A 24,556-nucleotide genomic window follows, 5' to 3' on the forward strand; every position below is an offset into this window, starting at 1 on the left:
AAAATATTTAAAGAAATCTATATTTTATTTATTTTATCCCTCCTACCACACATTTTTTAGTTTTTTTAACCAAGGAGGGGGGCGAAATAGAAAAAATATTTTCAGTTTTCTTAATTTTTACATTTTTTTTCCCTCCAACCACTTATTTTTTATTCCCCCCCCCCCCCCCTGAGCCGGGGATCGCATGCAGAATATACACCCCTGTATAGTTATCAACCTAATTCTTTTTGTAAACTCTCTTATAGGTAGATACAATCATATAAGAGAGTTTACAAAAAGAATTAGGTTGATAACTATAAAAAAAAGCCCAAACGTCCAGGGCAAAATTTTATACTGAATTTTCGTTTCCTATAAGTGTACAAACTCTCTCCCCCCCCCCCCCCCTTAATGAAAATTTATATAGTTCTGTAAATTAGGACAAGTAGTTGAAATATAATCTTTTAACAGCTAACTAGTTATTAGAACGTAGCTATTCTATAATTCGAAATGTCCTTCTGTTTCGGAAGGAATCGCCATTTAAAGTTTGAAAACAATAGGAAAATTTAGGACAATTCTAACATGCCTAAATTAACCGAGAAGAGCTAACTGTGACGTATGGACGGGGGTACAGTGACCATAATTTTATAATAGTTATTTATCACATCGTTTTATAAACAGCTTTCTGTGGATATTAAAATAAAGAATTATATGAATATAAGATGTTTTGTTAGCCCCGAGATGCCGAAAGCATGGAGTAAAAAAACTGGTTTTATTTTATGATTGGGGGCGCCGTAGCTCTGTGGTACCGCACTGAGTTACGGTGATGAGAATTCGAGTTCAAACCCTGCATGTTGCGATCACAACATGTTGTCTCGAATTCTCTAATGTGTATTCAATTCATGCAACCTCCCCCAGTTGCATTGGAAGGGAGATTGTTAGGTAGTTTGGATGCCTAATAATCAAGTGTATAATACCATCACTTCCCTTAATCCCAGGCTCCTCTGAGGAGAGTGTCATTCATTACGGTGACTTAATCTGGGACACCTGCCATACTCAAAACCGGCGAGGGTGAGGTAATAACGAGGAGCTCTCATGAGACAGCGTGTCAAGTCATACTTGAACGTGGAGCTTAAGCTGGCCCTGGTGGCTATACAAAAGTGTCTCAACATATTCCAGGAGTCTTAGGTCCAAACCCTAAGAAACTATGGCTAATCAAACAAAAAAATGATTGTACATTGGATATAATACGATAGATACGATATATGATTTTTCAGTATGGTTTAAAATCTGTTCTAATCCAGCGGATATTAATCGGTTTCGAAGCCAGTCTGGAAAAGCTGTTCCTGAATAATTATACCTGGAACCAAGGGATCGCCGCCATCTTTCTTTGACTCATTTCTGCCAGCTGACAACCGACCCTGAACAACCAATTTCATGATTACCAAAAAATCTAGGGAGAGAGGTTCTATAATTAGACTATTAGTTACTCTTAAACCTTAAGTTTCATAGCCTTGCTTTCTTGTTCATAGGCTTTCCGGGATAAGACAATGGCCGATAAATTGATGTAAATCTCAAAAATGTTGAGAGAAAAAAATATTCTTTAGATTACAATTAGCAGTTGAAATGTTTGGACGATAAACCTAAAAAAAACAACCAATCAAAATTTTAAAAGTTCCAAAAGTTGTTAAGCCTATTAATAAAAAAAAAACATTAAGATAAAACTTTGGGGATTAACAATATAAACAGCCCAATGTCCCTCCCTCCCTGCAGAAAGGGAAAAAGGAGTTTATGGTAGCCATGCCTTTTTAGAGAGCTTGCTGCCTTCCCTCATTTTATTCAGCTAGGACATCTGAAATTAATAAAAATAAATGCATCACAGGAAAACAAGGATGACAATATCCATAAGTAGCGAAGCACAACGGACGAGGAAAAATCGAAATATATTGAAGAAATCACGAAACTTTTCTCACTTATTTTTTGATTTAGGCAATCTTTACAAAAAAAATTTGCCGTCTATTATATATAATTACATAAATGTTGGATTAGGATAATTTTTAAATATGAAACTTTCATAATAATATTATATCTAATTATAAAACATCCTAATTTAACAGTCAAATTTAATTTCTTAATCAAAATATTTATGAAATTATAAAAAAATCTTTTGTTAAAAAATATACAAATATAAAAAAGTTAAGTAGGCACTAATTGGATTTGTATAAGAAATATGTACATTTATGTAAAAAGGAATAATCGATATATTATTACTAGGATGTTTACACCAGATTTTCATGCACTCTAATAAAGTGATCCTAGCAGCTGGCAAAGATATCAACCCTTTATTCCATACCCTCCCCTCATGGATGAACGAACTGACCAATAAAAGAAGTCCATATTAGAAGCCTATATTGACGATAAAATTTCCCACTGTCAATATATCCACGAATTATATATCCATTAATATGGTATTAGGGAAAATAAGTACATTTTTGTAATAAGGAACTTCAAAACTGTTTTTATCTTTGTCTAAAAATATTTAATTTTGATTCTTAGCAATTTTATTTTAAAATGTAATTACGTGAAATGGAAAGGTTTCATAATTGTATTCTAGATAAATTAAAAATAAAATTATGGAAATTTTTGCTAAAATTAACAGTCAAACAATTTCAAAATAAAAATAAGGGGAATAAGGCCAATGACGTCCAAGCTTTTATTGAAAGGGGTAATATAAGGGGGGGGGGGGGGGTAAACACCACTGCACTCACACCACTCCCATTTTGAACGTTTATAGAGGAGTTGGTGGTGTAATGTCCTATATGATTTCAAAATCAGAAAGCCAAAAGTTTGTACTATTATATTTGTTTAATTATAACGAGAATCACAAAATATCACATGCTTTCTAACAGTGGCGTGTGGTGGGGGGGAGGGGGGGGAAGGAGGTGAAGGGTCACCCCCAAATGATTCACACCCCCATGTTGAATCACTGTACACGCCACTGCTTTCTAACCTCTACTAGGATCTACTTTTCTTTAAATGTCCACAGATCTTGCATATTATCTAAAAAATAAATAATTTTTTTCAAATAAGTACCTAGGTAAGTAAGTCGAATAAGAATATATTTTTCAGTGATATAAAACAAGTAAAATTAAGTACACATACAGGCAGAAATCGTGTTACTTTTATAAGAGGAAAGGCAATTAAAAAAAAGAACAAGTAAAGTTATAGGAAATATACCTAAAATATTTGGGGCATAGTCCCTTGGTCTCCTGCCACCAGTTGTCAAAATATTTGACAATAACTTTCTCCAGGGCAGGTTTGTCAGCCAGATCCAGGTTTATTTTCAGCTGGTTTAAAGAACTGGCACCTGATAATAAAAAAATAATAATGACAACATTCATACATAGCAGAGGACAAGAGTATTAGAGGAGCAGATGTTTAGAGGTCATAAAGAAGAAATAGAGATAAAATATATGTGATTATCAAATAGTTGAAAGAAACCTTTTTTTAATAAAGTGGTGTCATAGGTTAAAACCAAAATGCCTTTTGCATAAAAAGTGAAATACAATTACATAGGCATATACCTCTTGCATAAAAAGTAAAATACACAGACATATTCATTGATACAAAGACAAACTTTTTGGAGAACATTATTTTAGAGGTCCCATGAGCGATTTTCTTTTAGTTGGTCGACTGGAAAGGGTAATAAAAATTGATTCGTATATGAAAAAAAGGCAATTATTTTTAGGAATAAAACATAATAGTTATTTCTCGCATCTTATTATAAACAACTTTCCACGGATATAAAATGTACAATTATAAGATTAAAACCAGTTTTAGAAAACTAGATAAAGGGGGGGGGGGGGGGGGGGTAATGCAATCATCTCTTAATCAATGTATAAATGGCAATTAGAATTCGAATTTCGATCTGAAATTTTGCATAAGTAATCCTTGGTAGGTCTATTTTCCCGAAATCGAACTAAAGTTGGAAAAATAACGGCTAACGGCTGGTGGCTCAGCCGTTTAGCCATTTTAAAACTATTTTGAAGGTAAATCCATCACGAAACCTATCTCCACATAATACTCTTTCCCGCTCTAAAACGTTTTCAAACGGTTCTAGCAGGTAGTTGCTGGTACTAGAAATCTAAAAATGATTGGTTTTTTTGTATCATTTCGCATGATTTAAAGCAAAAATATGTTTCAAAAGTTGATTCCTACCTACTTAAGTTATGACAGATTTTCCCTAAAAATAGCCACAAAAAAACTTTTTGTTCGATTTAGGGAAAATAGACCTACCAAGGAATACTCATGCAAAATTTCAGAACAAAAATCTTATTCTAAGTACCATTTATACATTGATTACGAGATGGTTGCATTAAACCCCCCCCCCCCCCCCGCCTTAAATACGATGCTAAAAATATTTTTTTCGTATGGCTGAGAACCGGTTCTAATCCACCGGATATAAATCGGTTTCGAATGAAATATTAACCTACCTAGGATAACACAGTCGCCGTTTTCTGGAGACAATTTTGAGTGATTATAAATCCACCTGAACGCAGCTTCAGCAACTGTTACGTCTTCCTCAGGATATACTTCCTTCAATTTCAGAGTTATTTTTAATAAAATTATTAATGCAATATCCAGGGACGTCCAAGCTTTTCATTTTGAGTGAGGTAAAATGAAGGGTTTAAAAGGTTTTAGGGGGGTAATTTAATGTATTTTTAAATTTTTGTAGGTGGAAATAAGAGGGGTTTTAAAGTTTGAGAGGGATAAGATTAAGCACCCCTTAATAGCTATAGTTAACTAATCTGACTTTAATATTACTATTGTAAAAATAACTTTCCTTGAGTAATACTTTAAGTCCTTCAATTTGATCAAAATACTCTTTCTTCCAATATCTTTGCCTGCAATAAAAAAAAATTTATCAAAAACGCCTAAATTTTTAGTAGCAAAGCTATTCTACAATTCACTTTGTTTACCCGTCGTAAATGTGATTTTCTCAACTGTTATTCAAAATATACAGCTGATTTTTGTTGATGTAAAGATTCCTTATACTAATAAGCAACCAATATGTAGTCTGTTGGTCTGTCAGTATATACAATATACATCTCCAATGATGAAACACAAAATTTTCCCTATTGTAGATTACAATTAGTGGTTGAAATTATTGTACTCTCTACCTATTTAATCAAACAATCAAAGTTCAATAAAAGTCCTCAAAGCTTTTAGGCCAACGAATAAGGAAACTTTGGTGGCTAGTTCAATACAAAGCCAAATGTCCTCCCATCCCCAATGATGATATACAAAATTACCCCTGGTGCATACCTGTAAACTTTATCCCAACCAACTCCGTTGAATCTACCCACGCTAATAGATTTATCTTTCTCCTGAAATAACAAGCATGACAACATCAATAAGTAGCGAAGCACTAATCAATCATTTAATGGACAAACGGACAAAGTAAGTTATATAACAGATTTTCAGATGTCATAAACAAAGAAATAATAGATAGAATATATAGAATATCACGAAACCTCAAAAAATAAGGTTTATGTCTTATGAAGTATGACCGACAGGCAGACGGACAAAACAATGTACAGATTAAATGCGCATATGGTCTCCTTTACATCATAGTTTCTTAAAGGTCTTGGAAAAGTTTATAACTATTTTGGCCTTTGGGGGAGGGTACCTTAACCCTCCCAAGAGAAATCGTTCCTAGAAAAAAATGACCCCGCCAAATATTTTTTTAAGTACTTTTTCTTTAAAACTAATTAGAAAATTAGGGGGTGGTTGGGCCGGGCAACTTCCACCATCTCAAGTGCCCCAAAAGAGGCCTCTAGGGGCGTAGCCGTATGCTACCAACCTGATCGTAAGAATATTTGCCGGTGAGTAGTCCGCCAGCCAAAGGACTGTAAGCATAAAATGCAATGCCATAATGTCTCAGACATGGAAGTAATTCCTCCTCCACACTCCTAGTCAGACAGGAATACATCCCCTGAATAGAAAAACTGTTTCTTATATAATGTAACAGGATGTCTTTTTGTCTGTGTACGAAGGATCTTGATAACTACTGTATCGACATGGTTCTCCTTTACACAGTTCTTGGGAAGAATTATAACTATTCTATTTCAGGGGAGGGAGGGGAGAGGGTACCACCACCCTCAAAAAGAAAATCACCCCCCTCCCCAAAAATGTTTTACAACAGAAAATCTGCTCTTTAACTCACTTTGTCTGTTTGTCCAATTCATGATTTTTATGTGCTTTTGCTAATAATGGATATTGTCATACTTGTTTTAAATTAAACAAAAGAATTAAGCCACATACCTATGTTGATAATATACAAGTGTTTTTAATTTCAACATGTGCAATTCAATCTCACTTCAATAAAGAATTATGGATCATGGAAAGAAAACGAAATAGTGGGTTTTGTCGTATTTTCACAGTAGCTTCTGATAGGTGTTATTTTAAGATAGGTTAGGTAAATTGTAATGATTGCCCCGCAGGGTTAGGAAATTGGCACCGCAGGGTTAGATCCTCCGCAGGGGCTACAAATAGAATAGCTACTGTGAAAATACGGCGAAACCCGCTACTTCATGATCCATAATTATTTGTCGACAGACATGTTTAGGTCAATTTGAGGGAACAAGAACCTAACTGAAAATTCTTTAATAAAATAAAATGGCGACTGAACCGCAGCTCCCGCCGTTTTCCTCCACCGATTTAAAAAAAAATAACATAGTCTCAAAGGATTCCAAATCACCTAATTCGGTGAGAAATGTGGAGGAAATTTTTTTGCGGCGGCATTCCCCCCCCCCCCCCATTTGTTTTTCTTACCTGATAAACAGAAGGCTGAATCCAATTGTTCTTTCTACAGATCTCAACTGTCCTATAAAAAATATTATACTTATAGAAACAGCGAAGCTAATCTTTAACTTACTTTGTACGTTCATCAGTTGTTAACTTGTAACTTTCTCGGCTACCATTTAAGTTGTAATGCTAATTTTTTATGAAGATACATATGAGCATCCAGTACACAACTTACACAGTTTGTCAGTAGTATGTCATGTCATTTCTACATGGATATGTAGGTTTTTCTGATTTTTATCATCATATCCTTCTTTTTTTTCTTTTCCTTAGCACAGTTTTTTTTACTAGCGGCTTTGCCTCTAAGGGCTTTGCCCCGAGAGGTTTGATCAACCTATTTTTGCGTTATTCAAATTTAAAAAGAAAAATAAAAAAAAATTTTGAGGGTGAAATTTTTTTTGGGGGGGGGGGTTGGGGGTGTCCCACCCCCCAAGAAAATAGCTTAAAACCATCACAGGACCAGTGGGTATATTCCTTAAAGAGTAGAGCTCAATCGGTTCAGTGGTTACTGAGATCCTAAGCTTCAGATAGACAGACAGACAGACAAACATCGTACTACTTTGTATTATAGATAACTATTAAACATCTACTCTATATATCACTTTGTCAAATTGTTTATCTATAATTTTTGTGCTTCGCTGCTTATGGATGTTATAATCCTTGTTATAAATATTGATACGGTGAGAAAATAAAAATAGGTTGTGCTAAACTAAAATTCCGTAAAGTTGTGAGTTTTAAGGCTTATTAACAGGGTAGAACGATAATATTTACTAAATATGTGTGTTCCTTATTGAAAAGAACTAAAGACAAATTTTTTTTATAAAGTTAACATAAATTTTATCGTTTTATCAGTGTTTTTAAGCCTTAATACTCACACATTTACGGAATTTTAGCACAAGCTACCTCCCCCTTATAAAAAATAAGTAGGTAGGTACCTATGGGATCAGCAAGGGAGGGGAAATTGGACTGTAAAGCAGACTTTTACCCACCAAAGTCTTGTAACCCCGCTATCTTATTCGTTAGCACAAAATCTTTAGGTACTTTTAGTGATTTTTAATTGGTTTGTTCTGAACTATATTACATTTTTACGCACTTAATTAACTAAGATATTTTTATCAACAATGTATATTTCACTAATCTGACATTTTAATAGAGTATATATGGTTAAACTTTGAGTGTGTTAAAAAGACTGTCTTCTTCCACAGGTAGTTTGTGCTTCCTTCTTGTCTGGTTGTCCGCGCGCTCAGTCATGCATGGTTGTGGTTTATATTTTTCGGAGGTGTTACAAAGTTGTAACATAAGCTCCCCCCCTCTTAATGAGGCCAACGAGGCAGGAACTTACAATCATTCAGTAACCTGGATTATCTTTTTTGTAGATTTGGAAGTTATTTTCAAAAGTCGTCTTCAACATAGTAAATGTTTTTGTTTTCAGGTTTCGATGACAATATGATGGTTCAACCAAAATTACAAGGTAGAAGCTCGCGGAAAATATGAATAATTTGAAGGAGAATTACAACGAACAAATCTGTGAAGAAGTGGAGTTGCTTCGTATCATTAATTATGATTAGTTTATATTACATAGTAAGCAATATTATATATTACAAAATATTAAAAAATGTTAATCAATATCACTTTCTTAATCAAAGGGAAATATTTACTATTTGTATTTAATTTGTAATTGTCATTAAGCATAAAAAATATCAAAAGTAAATGATTTTGTAACTTTAATTTTATTGCAAAAAGTTGATTCAATTTTTCATCTTGAGTTTTCATTTATATTTAACATACTAAAATACATAGATCACATATTAATAAATGTTTTAAATTACATAAATTTTGTATTACAATTATCAGTGAATTATATTAATTTTGTATCATAATTACTGGCGAAAATGTTTGAACTGTTAAAGAAAATTAATTATTTTTGCAGTACACATGTAACACAATAAGAAATTAAAGAACAAAGATAAATAAATGTCGCCAAAATTATAGTATATACTAATTGTTGATTATAATTATAATAAGAATTGAATATCATAAATATTGTTTCTTTGTTTTATTGATTTTGTTTATATTATAACCAAATAAAGTATGACAACTTGGTTATTAGATTGATTCGTACAAGTATTTAATTATAAAGAATGGTTTATAATAATTTCTTCACTCGAATAAAGAAGGGATTATTGATTGATTTACTTTTCGATTCTATTAGCCAATTAAAGAATGAATTAACGGCTGATATATTTTACAACAACTAGATAAAGTTTGAATTATCTTTTTATAATAATTATTCAATCGAATAAAGAAGGGATTATTGATTGATTTACATTTCGATTTTATTAGCCAATTAAAGACTGAATTAACGGCTGATATATTTTACGCGATTTTATAAAGAGTGAATTATAAAATGTTGACGCAGTTTTATAAAGAGTGAATTATAAAATGCCTAATTTAGGGACAGGTAAATAATATACCAGCTTTAATCATTATTCCTGATTAGGATTGACTTGGGGAGATATAAACACAGGTTCTTGTGTATTAGCTGGCGTATACCTTGTACTTCTTCTTGTATTTTCAGTTTTAGTTTTACAACAAGAACAAGTAGCCATAGAGCGAGCGTTGTTATAACAAAATATAACAAACTTTTTAGCGGCAGCGAATAAAACAAGAACTACACCAGATATAGCTGAATATATTAAGCCTTTGAGTAGAATTTCATTTTCCTCTGGGAAAAAGGATATATTAGAATCGTTTTCTGTGCCAATAAAGTTTAGATTAAACTCGGATATAGTGATAAAACCTTTTGACACAATTATGCCTTCATTGAAATAATTACAACCTTCCGATTTTGTACAGTGGTATACAAATAGGTCGAGTATAGAGATTTGTTTGGCATAAGATATATCTTTAAAGATACATATATCACTAGGTTTTTTTATCATAGAACATGTAGGTTTGTTTTGAGTTATTTTACTTACATAACCATATTTAGAATCAGAAGAGGTGGATATAGTTCCAAATTTATTATCGTCTAATTCTACATAAGGATCAGCAACTAAAATTTTACAGGTTTCAGCACAAAAAGGCAGGGGGTAGAAAACTTTTTTATTTTCGAATTTATTAAGGTAATATTAAAGCTTATTTCCATGACGAGAAAAGTGTGTTTTATCTTGTAGGGCTGCACACTTGAAAAATTTTGCTGACAAAGGTTTATCTTGATATTTTAGCTCGGTAGCGTAAACAATATTTAGAAATTTTAATTCATTTAATATGGGTGATAATATATTGAACATGGCGTCTTCAGATTTATAACCTTCCTTAAATTTATTACTTAATTTAGTGGTGTCAATGTTAACCATTTCTCCGTAATTTACGGTTCTAGTTAAGGTATATGTGTTTTGGGTGGCTTTAATGTCCATAGCTTTACTATATACGTCAGCCAAAGTTAAGGACTCCGAAATTAACTTGGTAGCATCAGCCTCCCCCAAGCCAAAATCAAGGAGTTTTTTTCTAACATTCATTTTGGGTTCCTTTTCTATCCAAACTTGGGGTGTAGAAGTACAAAAAGAAGCTATGTCTTGTTCATCCTGTACTGATCTTAACTCCTCATAGGTAAGGTTTTCAAGATCAACGGTACACGCTTTCTCAGGTTCACTAAGGGGAATGTTAGTAAAGTCTAATCTGAGTGTACCTGATACAGACATAAGTATCAGTTCAAGGAGCTGTCTCCTTAATTCATTTAAGGGCATAAATTCTTGTTCTGATTTAGTTGTTTCTGAATAGGCTACTCCAGTGTGTTTTAATACCTGTTCATAAGTGTGCACAAGATATGTTCTATGCTTGTTATTTACCCAACAAGCGAGTATAATCTTAATAGCGTGGTACGTTGAAGCTTTAATTTGCATTGAAGATTTTTTCGGCTTATTATAGTGTGTATCTAATTTTCTTACAAGATCAATTACACGCTTAACCTCTGCATTAATTTTAGCCTCTGTGTAAAGGTCTGGGACACTAGTTTCTGTTGTACTAGTAGTAGTAGTGGAACTATCTTGATTAGAACTATCTGAATCAGAATTACGTTTAACTCTGCCATCAGATATTTCATCTAGAGCGTGTTTAAGGGCTGATTGAATGTTAGTTATATAGCAAGTAGTTAGGCTGGAATCAAAAAAGGGGCTATAGGATTGTTGAATCCTTTTAGCCTCGGCAATAATCTCGTTCCATAAATCAAGTGATTTAGGAGTAGATGAGCTAGGTAATATTGAAGTAAAAAATGATTTACTAGGAGTTTTTACTTTAATCAAATCATTTATGGCGAGGACTTGTACTGAAAATCCTTTTTTCTCGGTGAATATTTCGTCTACTACTACCAAGGGTGAAAAGTGGGATTTTCCAAGTTTCACTTTTATGTCACCTTCTATATCTGCTTTATCTAGGTGTAGGAGAAGAAACAGCAAAAGGATATTCAGCCATTTTATTTTCATATTGTCTGAAAGAAATAAAAATATGATTTAAATAAAATTAAAATATTTGTTATTGTTTATATAATACGGCTTTGGTAAACAGTATCAAGGAGACCACAAAAGATTTAATATATTTTTTGTAAAAAACATTATACATGTAATGTAAATATTATACGACTCAACAAAATTTACGATAATCGTAAGTAAAAGGAATAAAATTAAAATTAAAAATTATAATTAAAATGGTAGTAGGTATAATACGGCTCTATTGGTATCATAACCATAATAACACCCCCCTTTTTACGAAAACTGGTATTACTATTGGAAAAAGGCGGTAAAGTTGTAAGGTAACTTTGTTATATATACCAGTTTATTTAATAGTTATTTCACAGATCTGGAACAAATAATATTTCTATAGGAAAATAATCAATAATTTATAATAGAGAATAAAGTGATAAGTAATATTATTAATATGTTTATGTGATATTAAAAATAAGGGAAGGTGGTTAACCGATCATTAATTTTACTACTAAAGCGTTAATATTTATAGATAAAAATGGAAATAAGTGCGTACCAATTGTTGCAAAATATGCAAAATTTGATAGTGTTAGGTTTAGACCCAGATAAGTGTCTAGATGGTAACCCTTTCCTATTTTTGCATTATGTTTTAAAACCAGAGGTATTATTTGTAATTTTTATTTATAGGCTATTATATGACGTAGTAAGTAACAATTAAAGTTGGTTAAATATTAAGGTAGTAAGAACAATATTAATTTAACATTTTTTCGATTTCTGATGTGAAATGACAAGTAAAAAAATTTACTTTATTAATTATTAATACTAAATTAAGGTGTTTAAGGAACCATTAATTGTTATGTTTTGAAAAACAAATATTTTAATATTAATAATTCGTAGGATTACGAGCCGAAATTAAACGATGTATGTGGAGTGGGGTTTGGTAATGCCGTTGTGAAGCAGCTTGAGCTAGGGGATGAAAATAGTTTCTATCCTTTATTGATAGCCCTGACTTTCTTTGCTACATATTCCTGCATCATCACTTTTTATTTGTTATACAAAGGTATTTTTTAATATTACATATTACAGAATTAAAACAACAAATTTTTATTTTATTTTTTATTAGCATGTTTGGCTGCATTTTTTGTTACATTTATACATTATAATTATGCGATAATAATTTTCACAATCGTGGATGCATAATACATAATGTTTAGCAAGTATGATTGCATGATATATTATATGTTTACAATAACATTTTTGCAAGTATGGTTGCATAATACATTATAGGTTTATATTGTATCAAAATAGAATACGTAGATAAATACATGTTAACAGGGAAATAGATCCGTAATAATTTTTTTTGTGCATAAGTGTCATATTTTATTTATTTAATTCATAAGCGCAATTTGTAACAGGATTTGTGTTATATTTTTTATTAATATCTTTATTATCAGAAGAGGAAGAAGAAAGATAGTCAGTATCATAAGTATTAAGTTTTTTGCAACGTTTTCTTATGTGTTTACTTCGGATCTTTTTAACTTCTCTAAAAAATTATTCTTTACACAAGCATCTACAGGGTGATTATACATATAAAATCCAGCATCTTGACAATTGGGACAAGCAATTGGAATAGGTTTCACATTAGGGAAGTTTGGACATTTAGTGTCAGTGTGAGCCTTATCTCTACAAAGGAGACAAAATTTTATTTTCACATTCTGAAGATTTGCTACTCTAAGGCTATCATTAGGGTTAAATATACATTGACTATTTTTATGTCCTATCCTTTTGCAAATATCGCATTTTAGAGAAGCTTTATTCTGATAGCTGTTTAACTTAAAAACATTCTGTGGGCCATAATTGCATTCATCATCACTTAGATGATCGTAAAGATCTTCTGCGCAAATGTCTACCTGCTCCCAGTCTACATCGACCCTTTTAACGACGTTTTTATGTACTCTAGATTCTTTAGAAAGAAAACTGTCGATGGAAGCTTCGTGGGTGCGCAAAAAATTTTCAAAAGCTGCAAGGGTAATTTTGCCATTTTGAATGGCAGCGGTTGAATTGAGAAAATGACGTAAGCCGTAAGGGATGTACTTATATACCGCACTAATAATTCTCCTATTTTTTTCTTTCTCAGAAATTATAGCATCAGAAATATTTTCTATATATCTTTTGTATTCATACAATATAGACATAATGGATTTAGAAGAAGGTTTAAATTTGGCAAAATTCTCATCGATGTCGAGCATATTTGTAGTAGACCCATTGAGAAGACGATTAAGTTTATTTAAATATTCGCTAGTAGGGAGATCTAACGGGTTACCCCCAGCCATTTCCAATTTTTCTTTGATTTCCTTAGATATGGACATGTGAATTAACATATTATATTCACATGGGCTAAAGTCCGAAAGATCAAAACTATCCAACTGATTTAAAAAAGCTTTTAGCCCTACTGTTTCTATGGACATCAATTGACGATGGATAACTCTTTGATTTTGGAAAAGTTTATCTGCATTGTACGTGTTTTTTCTATTTGCTAAGAAAGGGGGCTCAAGGTTGTTAAAGGTGTTACACTTTAAATGAGGGGCGTTGTAAGTATTCTCTGTGTTTTGTGCTTTAAAGATTTGTTTTATTTGTTGGCTAGTTTGATCTAATAGCAATTCTTTGTTTATTCTATCCAATCCTTTAGCCTTATTTATATGGTCCTCTATTGAAGAGAGAAGTTCCCTAGCATGAATTGTGGATAATCCCGTAGGAGATAAATCTCGCTGGTTTGACCTGTAGACGGGAATATCAGTTGTAGCGTAGCGATAATTCTGAGGGCCAAAACTAAGTATAGGGTTTAGGCTAGGAGGGGGTTGGCTGAAATCATTCCTTATTGCATTACTAGAACCAACCTGCAGGTTGGATATGTCACTTGCCATTTTATTAAGACTACTTACAATTTCTCCCATATTATTTTTTAAAGCATTTAATTGATCTTCATTATTAGAATTGGAGTTTTGGGAATTAACTGGTGGAGTAGGGGCCGAAGGGACTAATAAAGGTGCTCTAGGTGTATTTCTTACAAATCTTCGTCCGAAAGTTCTCCATCTATCCCTCATACCTATAGAACCTTCGTCATCGCTGACGTCATAATCCCTGTTTCTATCCATGATTTATTAAAAGCAGTATGTAGCCTTAAATATTTGTATGGATTTAGGGACGAATTTAATATGGATATTTTTTTAAAATATATATTATAATAACTGACAAAATTTAACATACAATTATAGCAGTATGACGCTATGTGTAATATGTAAAAAATCGTACAGAATTATATAAATTGAATTAGTTTAACAATAACTTTTACAAACAATTATAGCAGTGTGATGCTATATTATAATGTGTAAAGGTTAGGTTATAAAAGGGATTTGTGACTTTAGATATTATATATATACTGAAATGAGTCTTTTTATGATGAGGGACTGAGTAAGGACAGTACCCCGCGGAAAAAAAAAAAAATTTTTATATAAAATTAATATATAACACAAGGACTCTGGCAGGAAATTGACAACTTATTCATACGTACTGTACTAAATCAATCTTTACGTGGACTAATTTAACCAAATTAGGTTTTTTTTAGGTTTTTTATAATTCATACAACCCCCTTAAGTTATTCATTACAATAGAATACAATTTTAAAATTTATTTACTGTGTAAATATGCATAAATATGACGTTTTTACTGACAATTAGGTTGATTTTTACTCAAAGCATTTTTCTTGTAGACAATAAAATGATTATAACTTTCGTTCTATTTAAGATAAATTGATGAAATAAAAAGTATTTTCAATTTTATTATGCTGAGAAGTCACCTATTGGTTTTAAGAAATAATAAACCCCTTTGAGTTGGGGAGGGGGGGGGGCGTTGAGTATCGAAATAATGAAACTAATGTAAATTTCTTTTTATGGTGGGTTTTAATGATTCATATAGCAGCCAATTTGTTTTTAGGCAATACCCCTTTGTCTGTCTGTCCCTCTGTCTGTCTGTTTTTTGTCTGTCTGTCACTCCACTTGTCAGTCTATCTGTCTAACTGCCTCTTTTTCGGATTTCAATGAATCATCTAGCATAGCCTAATTCTAATTTGTTAATGCCTCAAAAACTGTCTGTCTGTCTATCCCTCCATCTGTCTGATCATTCACAGGTTCTCTATTGGATTTTATTTAATGAATTGTCTATTATGGTCAAACTGTAATTTGATCATTCTTCTTGCCTGTCTGTCTGTCTCGTCTATCTGCTGAGTTTCTACCATTGGTCTAACAGACTGATTCACTTAATTAACCCCTTACGGTCGGGCCCCTTACCGCACCTTAATCAGTCGGGGGGGGGGGGGGGGGGGGGGGGGGGGTCACCCTATAAATGAACCTAACCTTATTTTTCTCAGACACCATTTGACCAATAGGGATGATTTCTTAAACTTAAGCTTTTATGATTATAAACTAACTCCTAGATTATAAGTCACCCCCTGCCGCCAACCCCTAGCCCTCCAGGGCTCCAAAAACCCTAAAAATGAACCTACCTTTATTTTTCTCAGAAACCATTTGACCAATAGGGATGATTTCTTAAACTTAAGCTTTTATGGTTATAAACTAACTTTTAGATTTTAAGTCACCCCCTGCCGCCAACCCCTAGCCCTCCGGGGCTCCAAAAAATCCTAAAAATGAACCTAACCTTAATTTTCTCAGAAACCATTTGACTAATAGGGATGATTTCTTAAACTTAAGCTTTTATGATTATAAGCTAACTCCTAGATTATAAGTCACCCCCTTGAAAATAAAGGTTAGGTTCATTTTTATGGGTTTTTTTGATCCCCAGAGGACTAGGGGTTAGCAGCAGGGGGGTGACTTCTATACCAAAAGCTAGTTTATAACCATAAAGGCTTAAGTTTAAGAATTCATCTCTATTGGTCAAATGGTTTCTGAGAAAATTAAGGTTAGGTTCATTTTTAGGGTTTTTTTGAGCCCCGGAGGGCTAGGAGTAGGCGGCAGGGGGGTGACTTCTAAACTAGAAGTTAGTTTATAACCATAAAAGCTTAAGTTTAAGAAATCATCCCTATTGGTCAAATGGTTTCTAAGAAAATTAAGGTTATGTTCATTTTTAGGGGGGTTTTGAGCCCCAGGGGGCTAGGGGATGGGGGTAGGGGGTTGACTTTGAAACCATAAGATGTTCATACCCCTAAAAGCTTAAGTCCAAAAAATTTGCATGGTTCATCAAGTGGTTCCGGAGAACCCCCCCCCCCCCCCCCCAGCATCAAAAAAGCTTCAGTTACGTCCCCCTTTTAAACGTAAGCTTTTCTTATATGTCAACATAACATATCTAAATTTCATAGAGATCCGCAGCCGTTTTCCCTGCTGACCGCCTGCTGCGGCCGCTGAAATTTATATTTGATATTTCTAATACAAAATTTACTTAAAGATAAACATTTTCTGTAAAAAAATTGTTCTTCTAGCTTCAAAAATAAGAAAATTACAGCCGTTTAAAATTTTTAAGTAAAAAAGGTTGTTAAATAAAAAGGTGAACTAAGCAAAAATTGACTTTGACTTATAAAAGGTCGGAAATTTATTATCAAACAGGGGACTTGCACAAAAAAGATTTAGCCCTCTAGGTCTAATAGGAACTGAGATAATAGGGGGGGAGCGTTGAACGCCCACCCCATCACCAACCGATTAAGGTGCAGCAAGGGGCCCGACTGTTAAGGGTTAATAATACATATTTAATAATTCATATTAAAATCGATAATACTGTAAAAATGGTTGAATGCTTGTTTCAATAGAAAATTAGATTTAACTAATAATAATGTTGAATCTTGTACCAGGAGATAAACAAATAACCTTGTGTTGCAATAAAAAATAAAAAAAATTATCCAATTTACTTATGAAAAAAAGTGTAATACTGTATCTATAATCTTTTTGTACATAAATGATAATAATATCAGGTTATATTCCATTAATTTATAACCACCTAAATTTTTTGACACTTACAACTTTTAACAGCTCCCTTTAACCAAAATCAAGGATAGTTTATTTAAGTATGTCACCAAAACTTCATTACATAAGTAATACATTTTTACAAACTTTAAAAAGAGGATTGGGAAATATCTCCCTCCCCAACATTAACTTTAATCACTATTGTAAACAATATTAAAAGTTATAAATATATATCAATCAAGATCTTTAGAGGTATTAACTGTGGTTTAATTACATATGTATGAGAGCTCCTTCTTGTGTCAATCACTTTTATTTACTGATTAAAATTTGTACAGTACAGTTGTACAGAATATTGCAAGATTTTTTTAGTTAAGTCTGGAAATTAATGATTAATTTATCTAAAAATAGATAGCATAGAATTATCTTAATCAGTGGCTTAATTTTATACACCTGCCTTAAACACCCCCCCCCCCCTCACTCTTTATTTTAAGGGGTGTAAATTTATTTCCTTTACACCCCCTTGGAATTTATAGAGGGGTGTATCTGAGGGTGTAGGCTCTTGTCAAGAGGGTGGACATGGGTGGACACCTAGGGAGGTGTATCCATCCCCCTTAATTTTACAAGGGTGGTGTAAACAACCCCTACACCAACCTTTTGCACGCCTTTGATCTTAACTATACTTTTAGTGTACATAAAGTTGTAAATTCAGTAACTATTCTACAAAAATTACCTTCCTAAATTGATATATGATTTTCAGGGTAATCTCCGGTGGACTAAACATTAAAATTTTATGGAAAAAAAGATATCTTTGGAACATGCATGACTTGAAATTATCCCCCCTTTGTACTCAATACGCATTTTTTATTCTAAGTGCGTCAATTTTGCGTTTAAAGATACCCTTAGTTTAAGCATTAATTTCTCCAAAAAATGATGAAAAAAGATAAATTTTTTTTTGATAAAATGATAAAAGTATATGTAAAATGAAATAACCAGCAAAAAAAATTACAAAATTACGTTAAATAGAACGAAAATTAGAGCGTTTTGTAAGCCTTATAAAATGCGTATTTCTCATGAAAATTGTAACGATTTAGTGTCTTGAGTAAAATATTTACAAACTTCCCGCTTTTATAAGAAGCTAGAGTCTTTGTGATAAAAATTGAATAAAACTTACCGGTTCGAAAAATTCGTCGGTGGCTAAGCCTCCATATTACATTTTTACGCACTTAATTAACTAAGATATTTTTATCAACAATGTATATTTCACTAATCTGACATTTTAATAGAGTATATATGGTTAAACTTTGAGTGTGTTAAAAAGACTGTCTTCTTCCACAGGTAGTTTGTGCTTCCTTCTTGTCTGGTTGTCCGCGCGCTCAGTCATGCATGGTTGTGGTTTATATTTTTCGGAGGTGTTACAAAGTTGTAACAACTAGCAGTGTCCTAACATTTCAACCAATAATTTTAATATATGTGCAGAAGCCGAAGGTTACAGTTAACAATTATACCATCACGGGCATGGATCTTAAATGATAAGACAATGGACGATAAATTACCGTATATTGCCAATGAATGAAGATAAACAAAATTATGGTTGAAAAGTTTGGATTTTTCTAGTTTACAGCCCAAATCAAGATTTATTAGAAAGCCTCCAAAATTTTTAAGCGACCGAATAAGAGAATATGTCTAAAACTTTGGGTACCATAGTAATTTACAGTCCAATGTTCCCTCCCTCCCTGGGTTGTTAATTTATACCTGGCCACCTCCCATGATGAGTAGTTTGAGAGTCCCAGTTTTGCAAAGAGTCCATTCTTGTGCATATCATTCATTACTCGCATTGTTTCCTCTTAAAAAATAAATATTCTCATCAATCGATATATTATTACTTGGATTATATAAAAGATTATCGTGTACCATAATGGAAAAATGACAGTAGAAATAGCAACCTAAATTGACGACAATTTTCCCCCAGTCATAATATCCACATAAATAGTACATCTCTGTATTGTTGTCAGATATGACTATCTGAAGTCCAGCTCTCAAGATGGTTTTAAGCTATTTTTTCTAAATACAGTCACTAGTACTTGTAATAAGATAGAAGATGTTTATTGCCTTCAAAACTTTTCTCGAAAAAATTCTTTAAAATCGTTTAACATCTCATTAGGTATTTCTTGCTAACAGCGTTGCTATGTTGTAACCATTTCTTATGAAAATCAAGAAGTTGTTTCATAGGAAAAGATTAAGAAAACAAGTATTCCTAACAACAATCATAAGGAGCGAAGCACAAAAAATAATGGAACGACAACTTGGGTTGAAACTTAATGTTCTTTGGTGGGTAAGTGTATATCTTCACAAATAAAAAAAAAACAGCAGTTCACTTTAGCGTTACGGACCGGACTGACTGACGGCCGGACGGACGGAAAGACGAAGTAAACTATAGAGCACCTTCGTAACTGAAAACTAAATGTAATAATGCATGCATTGCATACCTATATCAGTGTTATGGTCAGGCGCGTGAAGATACAAAAGTTCAACTTTGTCAGATTTCAATCTTTTCAAACAGGTGGCCAACTAAATATACAGATTTATTTTATTACCTAAGTATCAACTTTAATGTTATTTATTCAGAGCAGAGCAGAGGAAAATGATCGATAGATTGATGTTTGTACATCCCCATTGACGATACAAAAAATTACCCCTTCTATAGATTAAAAATAAGTGGTTGAAACTATGGAACACTCAACATAATAAAGCAATATATTAAAATTCACTGAAGTCTCCAAAGTTGTAAAGTCAGCGAATAACAAAACCTTTATTTTAAACTTTGGGGACTAGTGAAATAAACAGCCAATTGTCCCATCTCTCGCTGTTATTCATTAGTATATAAGCTAATCTATAATCAGCTATGTCTGTGCGTACATCACTCCAGTTTTTAAAGCGAAGCATTATTTATAATTATACCTAGTCAGTACGCTTGTTCGCAATTCTCGGTAATTTAGGCATTTTAAAATTGTTCTGTCCATTTCAAACTTCGCATGATGATTTCTGTAGGTAACAAATAGGTACGATTTAGTAAGCATAACAATTCTATAATCAATACTTTGAAGTCATTAAGTCTATTTAAATCATGTTCTTTTTAAAAAAACTTTTTTGTCAATAATTTTTTTTGTATTATAAAATAATCATATTATCTGATTTTTGGAATAATAGGTAATTCATGTAATATATTATCATCGTAGCATCTCTATTAAAAAGTCTTAAAAATGTAAGTATGTCTGTATTACCTGTTCTCTTAAGCTTTCTTCCTTATAGCTTTTCCCGTCCCAAGGATTAAGTTTTGTGGCAATATGACCATTCTTTTCTCTCCAGGATGTTATATCCCCCAGAATTTCTTCACTTTGTCCACCTAATCATATCAAACATCTCAATTTCAATGCTCAATTTAAAAGGTCAACAGGTTTTACATCATTTGGAAAAAATTTCGCAAAGTTAGACATTTCTAATATGGACAATCGATATCATAACTAGATGAGGAGGGAATTGTTAAGTGAACTGAAAGAAAATCTCATCTCATAGCGATGTCTGAAATCGTGCAGCCCAATCCAAGGAATGCTATGAAAAAAAAATATATTTACCAGTATACATATATGCAGTGTCAATATGCCGAGTTTCATCATTATGTGCTAGGAATGCATCAACCATTTCCTATAACATAACATTAACAAACTAAGTTTTCATAAAAACAGGGGCTGGGTGACGGGAAAGGATAGTGGAGCGTATATATTAGAACCCTAACCCTGCGAGGCTCCATCGTTCCCTATCATGTCTAACCTAGTCCAAAAAAAATACAACGAATAATGGATATAGAATACGTATATATATTAACAGGGGAAAATTTGTCAACAAGTTAGGTTGCTTATATTGACCTCATCTATTGGTCAGTTCGTAAAACTAGTAGAAGGTGAGTGGATGGGGTAAATGGGGTGGCTGAAGGGAATTATTATTTTGTTTAGCCAGATGCATTTATCATTTTAGAGTAAATGAAAATCTGGTGCAACATCCACGTAACAATATACCTACAGATTACAACGATGCAAAACAACCCCCCACCCCCTCCCACTTATTCAACAACAAAAAACACGCTAGGGAATTAGGGAGTTGTATGGCCCACAAGGCACATTGAGTTGAATTATAGAAAATGGATGTGTTATAGGTACCTGTGGCATGGTTCCGACACATTGGCCCCGACCAAACTCCATGGACCCCAACACTGTACCCACTCGTCTCATTATAAACTGAAATCACATTAAAATCCTAATAATATATAAAGTAGTAAGGTTTTTTTTGTCTGTAGCTAGCTCAGATACCGTTATTTTCTAAACCTATACCTATCGTATCGTTCTTTAGATGGTTTTAGAATTTTTTATTTTCAGATACAAGAGTCTTGGTATGGCTTTAGGCTATTTCTATGCCCCTAGAACATTTAAAAATTTACTAGCAGAGTTAGCTAGCTGCAACCCTTAGTACATCTAGAGGCTGTACATTTGAAGGGAGGGAGGGTTCATCTGCACAGTATATAAAATAGCCCGAAACCATCCACCACAATGAGAAGAGTTTCTATATAATGGAAAACTTAATCTGTTTAGTAGTTTACGAGATCTTAACGGACAATTTAAAAACTTTAGGCGTATATACCTGCCTAGCTAGCTAGATGTTTATCTTTTTTATTTTGTAATAACAAATCTAGTTTAATTATTGGTATTCAACTATAAATGATATCTAACGTAACAATGGTAAAAACCTAACGAAAAAAATACAAGATTTATGCTACACTAAAAAAAAACTCTACACTCAATCTTCATAGGAATGATTATTCAAAAAGTCAAGTAAATGTGACACATAACAAAAATTCAATATAATTAACTCGTTAAAACATTTTGTTAAAAATGGACATACTGACTTTCTGGTATTGATTGGAGTTGCTACGCCTAATTCCTAAATTAACGATGATAACTATCCATTGCGGACAGACGGTTTTATCTCAATCGTAGAACAGCTTTGCTTTAAAGCTCACAAACATTACTTTAATTTGTAAAATAAATATTCAATATATTATATTAATTTCAGTAAATTTACATTTTGCAGACAGACTTACGTGTAGAAGAATGAAGACCTGTTATTGGTCAATATTTATTTTTTCTTTATTTCTATTAGTCAGAGTTTCTTTCTTGAATAATAATTTAACCAATCACAGGTTAGTATTCGATTCTTCTTCAGTGGTTTGCTCCAATGAGATTGCGTAATTTCGGAGAATTTATTCTGCTTTATGAATAAATGTCGTCGTTGAGGAAAAAATTCCTTATATGAAATAATATAAATTGCAGAACCTATATTTCGATCGCATTCATTCAAATCCGGTGGAAAGGAACCGGTTCTCATCCATACGAAAAAACTATGTTTAGCATCGTATTATATCCAGCTTTCTACGAATATAAAAATTGTTTTAACCTTAATAATTGTACATTCTATATCCGCGGAAAGCTGTTTATAATACGATGCGAGAAATAACTATTATCTTTCTTTTTATCTTCATATCTCAAAGAATCCTATAAAGTAGTAAGGTGTTTTTGTCTGAAGCCAAATCTCAGAAATTACTGATTCGAATTGTTTGTAGTTTTCATTGATTAAGTTTTGGAATGGTTTTAAACTATTTTCTCGTATTCATTCGAATCCTGTGGATAGGAACCGGTTCTCATCCATACGAAAAAACTAAGTCTAGCATCATATTATGTCCAACTTTCTACTAATATATAAATGTACAATCATAAGATTAAAACCATTTATATATCCGCGGAAAGCTGTTTATAATACGATGCGAGAAATAACCATTCCTGACCTTCTCCGCCCCCTTCTTTTCTGATACACTTTTTACCACTGAAAATCTTCTCAACAACTTAGTATGTCCGTTTGTCTCTCTTTTTACTTCCATCTTTAGGTATTTAAGAGCTTCGCTATTTATGGACATGGGGGGGGGGGGAGGTGGGAGATTTGGCTATTTATTATACACTGGTAATCCTAAAAGATTTATAACAAAGTTTTCTCATTCTTTGCCTGAAGAACTTGGACTTCAATTGCATCATGATTGGATATAGTCTATTAAGTTGAGTGTCCAAACGTTTTAACTACTAATTGCTTAACCTACGGGGTAATTTTGTGTATCATCATTAGAAATGTACATCAATTTTTATCGGCCATACTTTTATATCCCTTTTTTATGGATGTTGTCATCCTTGTTGTAAAGTAACAAACAAAAAGAGAAGATAAATATAGTACGTCATGCCACTCCTTAAAATCAAGGATGACAACATCCATAAGTAGCAAAAAATTATGGATGGAAATACAGACAAGGAGTTTTAAAGAACATTTGTTAAAATCCTGAATCACGAATTTTTATATTTATATTTTGTAACACTACAAACTGACTAATGGACTCACTGACAGACAGACAAAGTTAATTATAGAGTATCTTCGCTACTAAAAATTTTCTTAACAAAAGCGTAGTTGAATTTCTAGTGTTGAACTGGTAGATTTGTAGACTAAAAGTTGTAAATTACATTTTTACCTAGTTAAAATTATCAGTTTGAAATGATATTTTTTTCAATGATAAATATAAGAGTTGGTTATCTGTCTGTCAGCGTAGCATGTCCGCTAGTTGTCGGATGGGTGAATAACTAAAGAAGTTAAAAGAGGGCCTACTACTGCTATGTCAGGTGCCCGACAATTATAGTTAGAGATTACTATGCACATTAAGGACTTCAAGACAAAAGTCATGCTTTTAAGGCAAGTACGTCCAATGGGGGTGGTAAAGAGGTGATTATCCCCCCCTCAAAAAAATTGAATCTGAGGTTGCCGTAGGCGCCCCCAAAATTTTTAATTTTAAATTTTTACCCCCCCCCCCCCCCCAATGAAAAAGCTTGGACGCCCCTGCTTTAAGGAGTTGGTTTTCCAATTTCTTTTCCAGTGTGGCTTCGAAACCTATTAATATTCGCTGGATTACAACAAGTTCTAAGCCATACTGAAAATTCATATATCGTATTGTATTATATCCAGTTTTCCACGAATATAAAATTGTACAATCATGATATTAAAACTGGTTTTAATCTTATAATTGTACATTTTTATATCCGCTGAAAGCTGTTTATAATACGATGCGATAAGTAATTATTGACTACATAAAAATTGAATTAATGACATTTTTAGGGTTTCACT

The 24,556-nt window shown here is 32.7% G+C and overlaps 2 protein-coding genes across 2 annotated transcripts in view; both read right to left on the minus strand.

Moving 5' to 3' along the window:
* LOC145329192 (fanconi-associated nuclease 1-like) overlaps positions 1-1,837 on the minus strand; it is a 40,068-nt gene extending 38,231 nt beyond the window's left edge. The window contains exons 1-2 of the mRNA XM_080173235.1: positions 1,781-1,837; positions 1,337-1,397 (exon numbers count right to left, since the gene is read on the minus strand). Of these exons, the coding sequence (XP_080029361.1) occupies positions 1,337-1,397; positions 1,781-1,810 (91 nt within the window). The 5' untranslated portion in view covers positions 1,811-1,837. The remainder of the gene's footprint in view (positions 1-1,336; positions 1,398-1,780) is intronic.
* LOC145329193 (aflatoxin B1 aldehyde reductase member 2-like) lies at positions 1,828-21,603 on the minus strand. Its single transcript, XM_080173236.1, has 12 exons — positions 21,505-21,603; positions 20,923-20,992; positions 20,572-20,693; positions 19,777-19,858; positions 19,043-19,133; positions 6,811-6,862; positions 5,840-5,971; positions 5,302-5,363; positions 4,816-4,880; positions 4,470-4,568; positions 3,214-3,343; positions 1,828-3,036 (listed from the first exon to the last, which is right to left on the minus strand). Exons 1-12 carry the CDS (start codon positions 21,574-21,576, stop codon positions 3,033-3,035), a joined length of 981 nt encoding a protein of 326 aa, XP_080029362.1. The 5' UTR covers positions 21,577-21,603; the 3' UTR covers positions 1,828-3,032.
* Between the last annotated feature and the right edge of the window lie 2,953 nt (positions 21,604-24,556).

The sequence above is a fragment of the Acartia tonsa genome, chromosome 10 (genome assembly GCF_053477335.1).
Source record: "Acartia tonsa isolate MP-2025a chromosome 10, ASM5347733v1, whole genome shotgun sequence".
Classification (NCBI taxonomy): Eukaryota; Metazoa; Arthropoda; class Copepoda; order Calanoida; family Acartiidae; genus Acartia; species Acartia tonsa.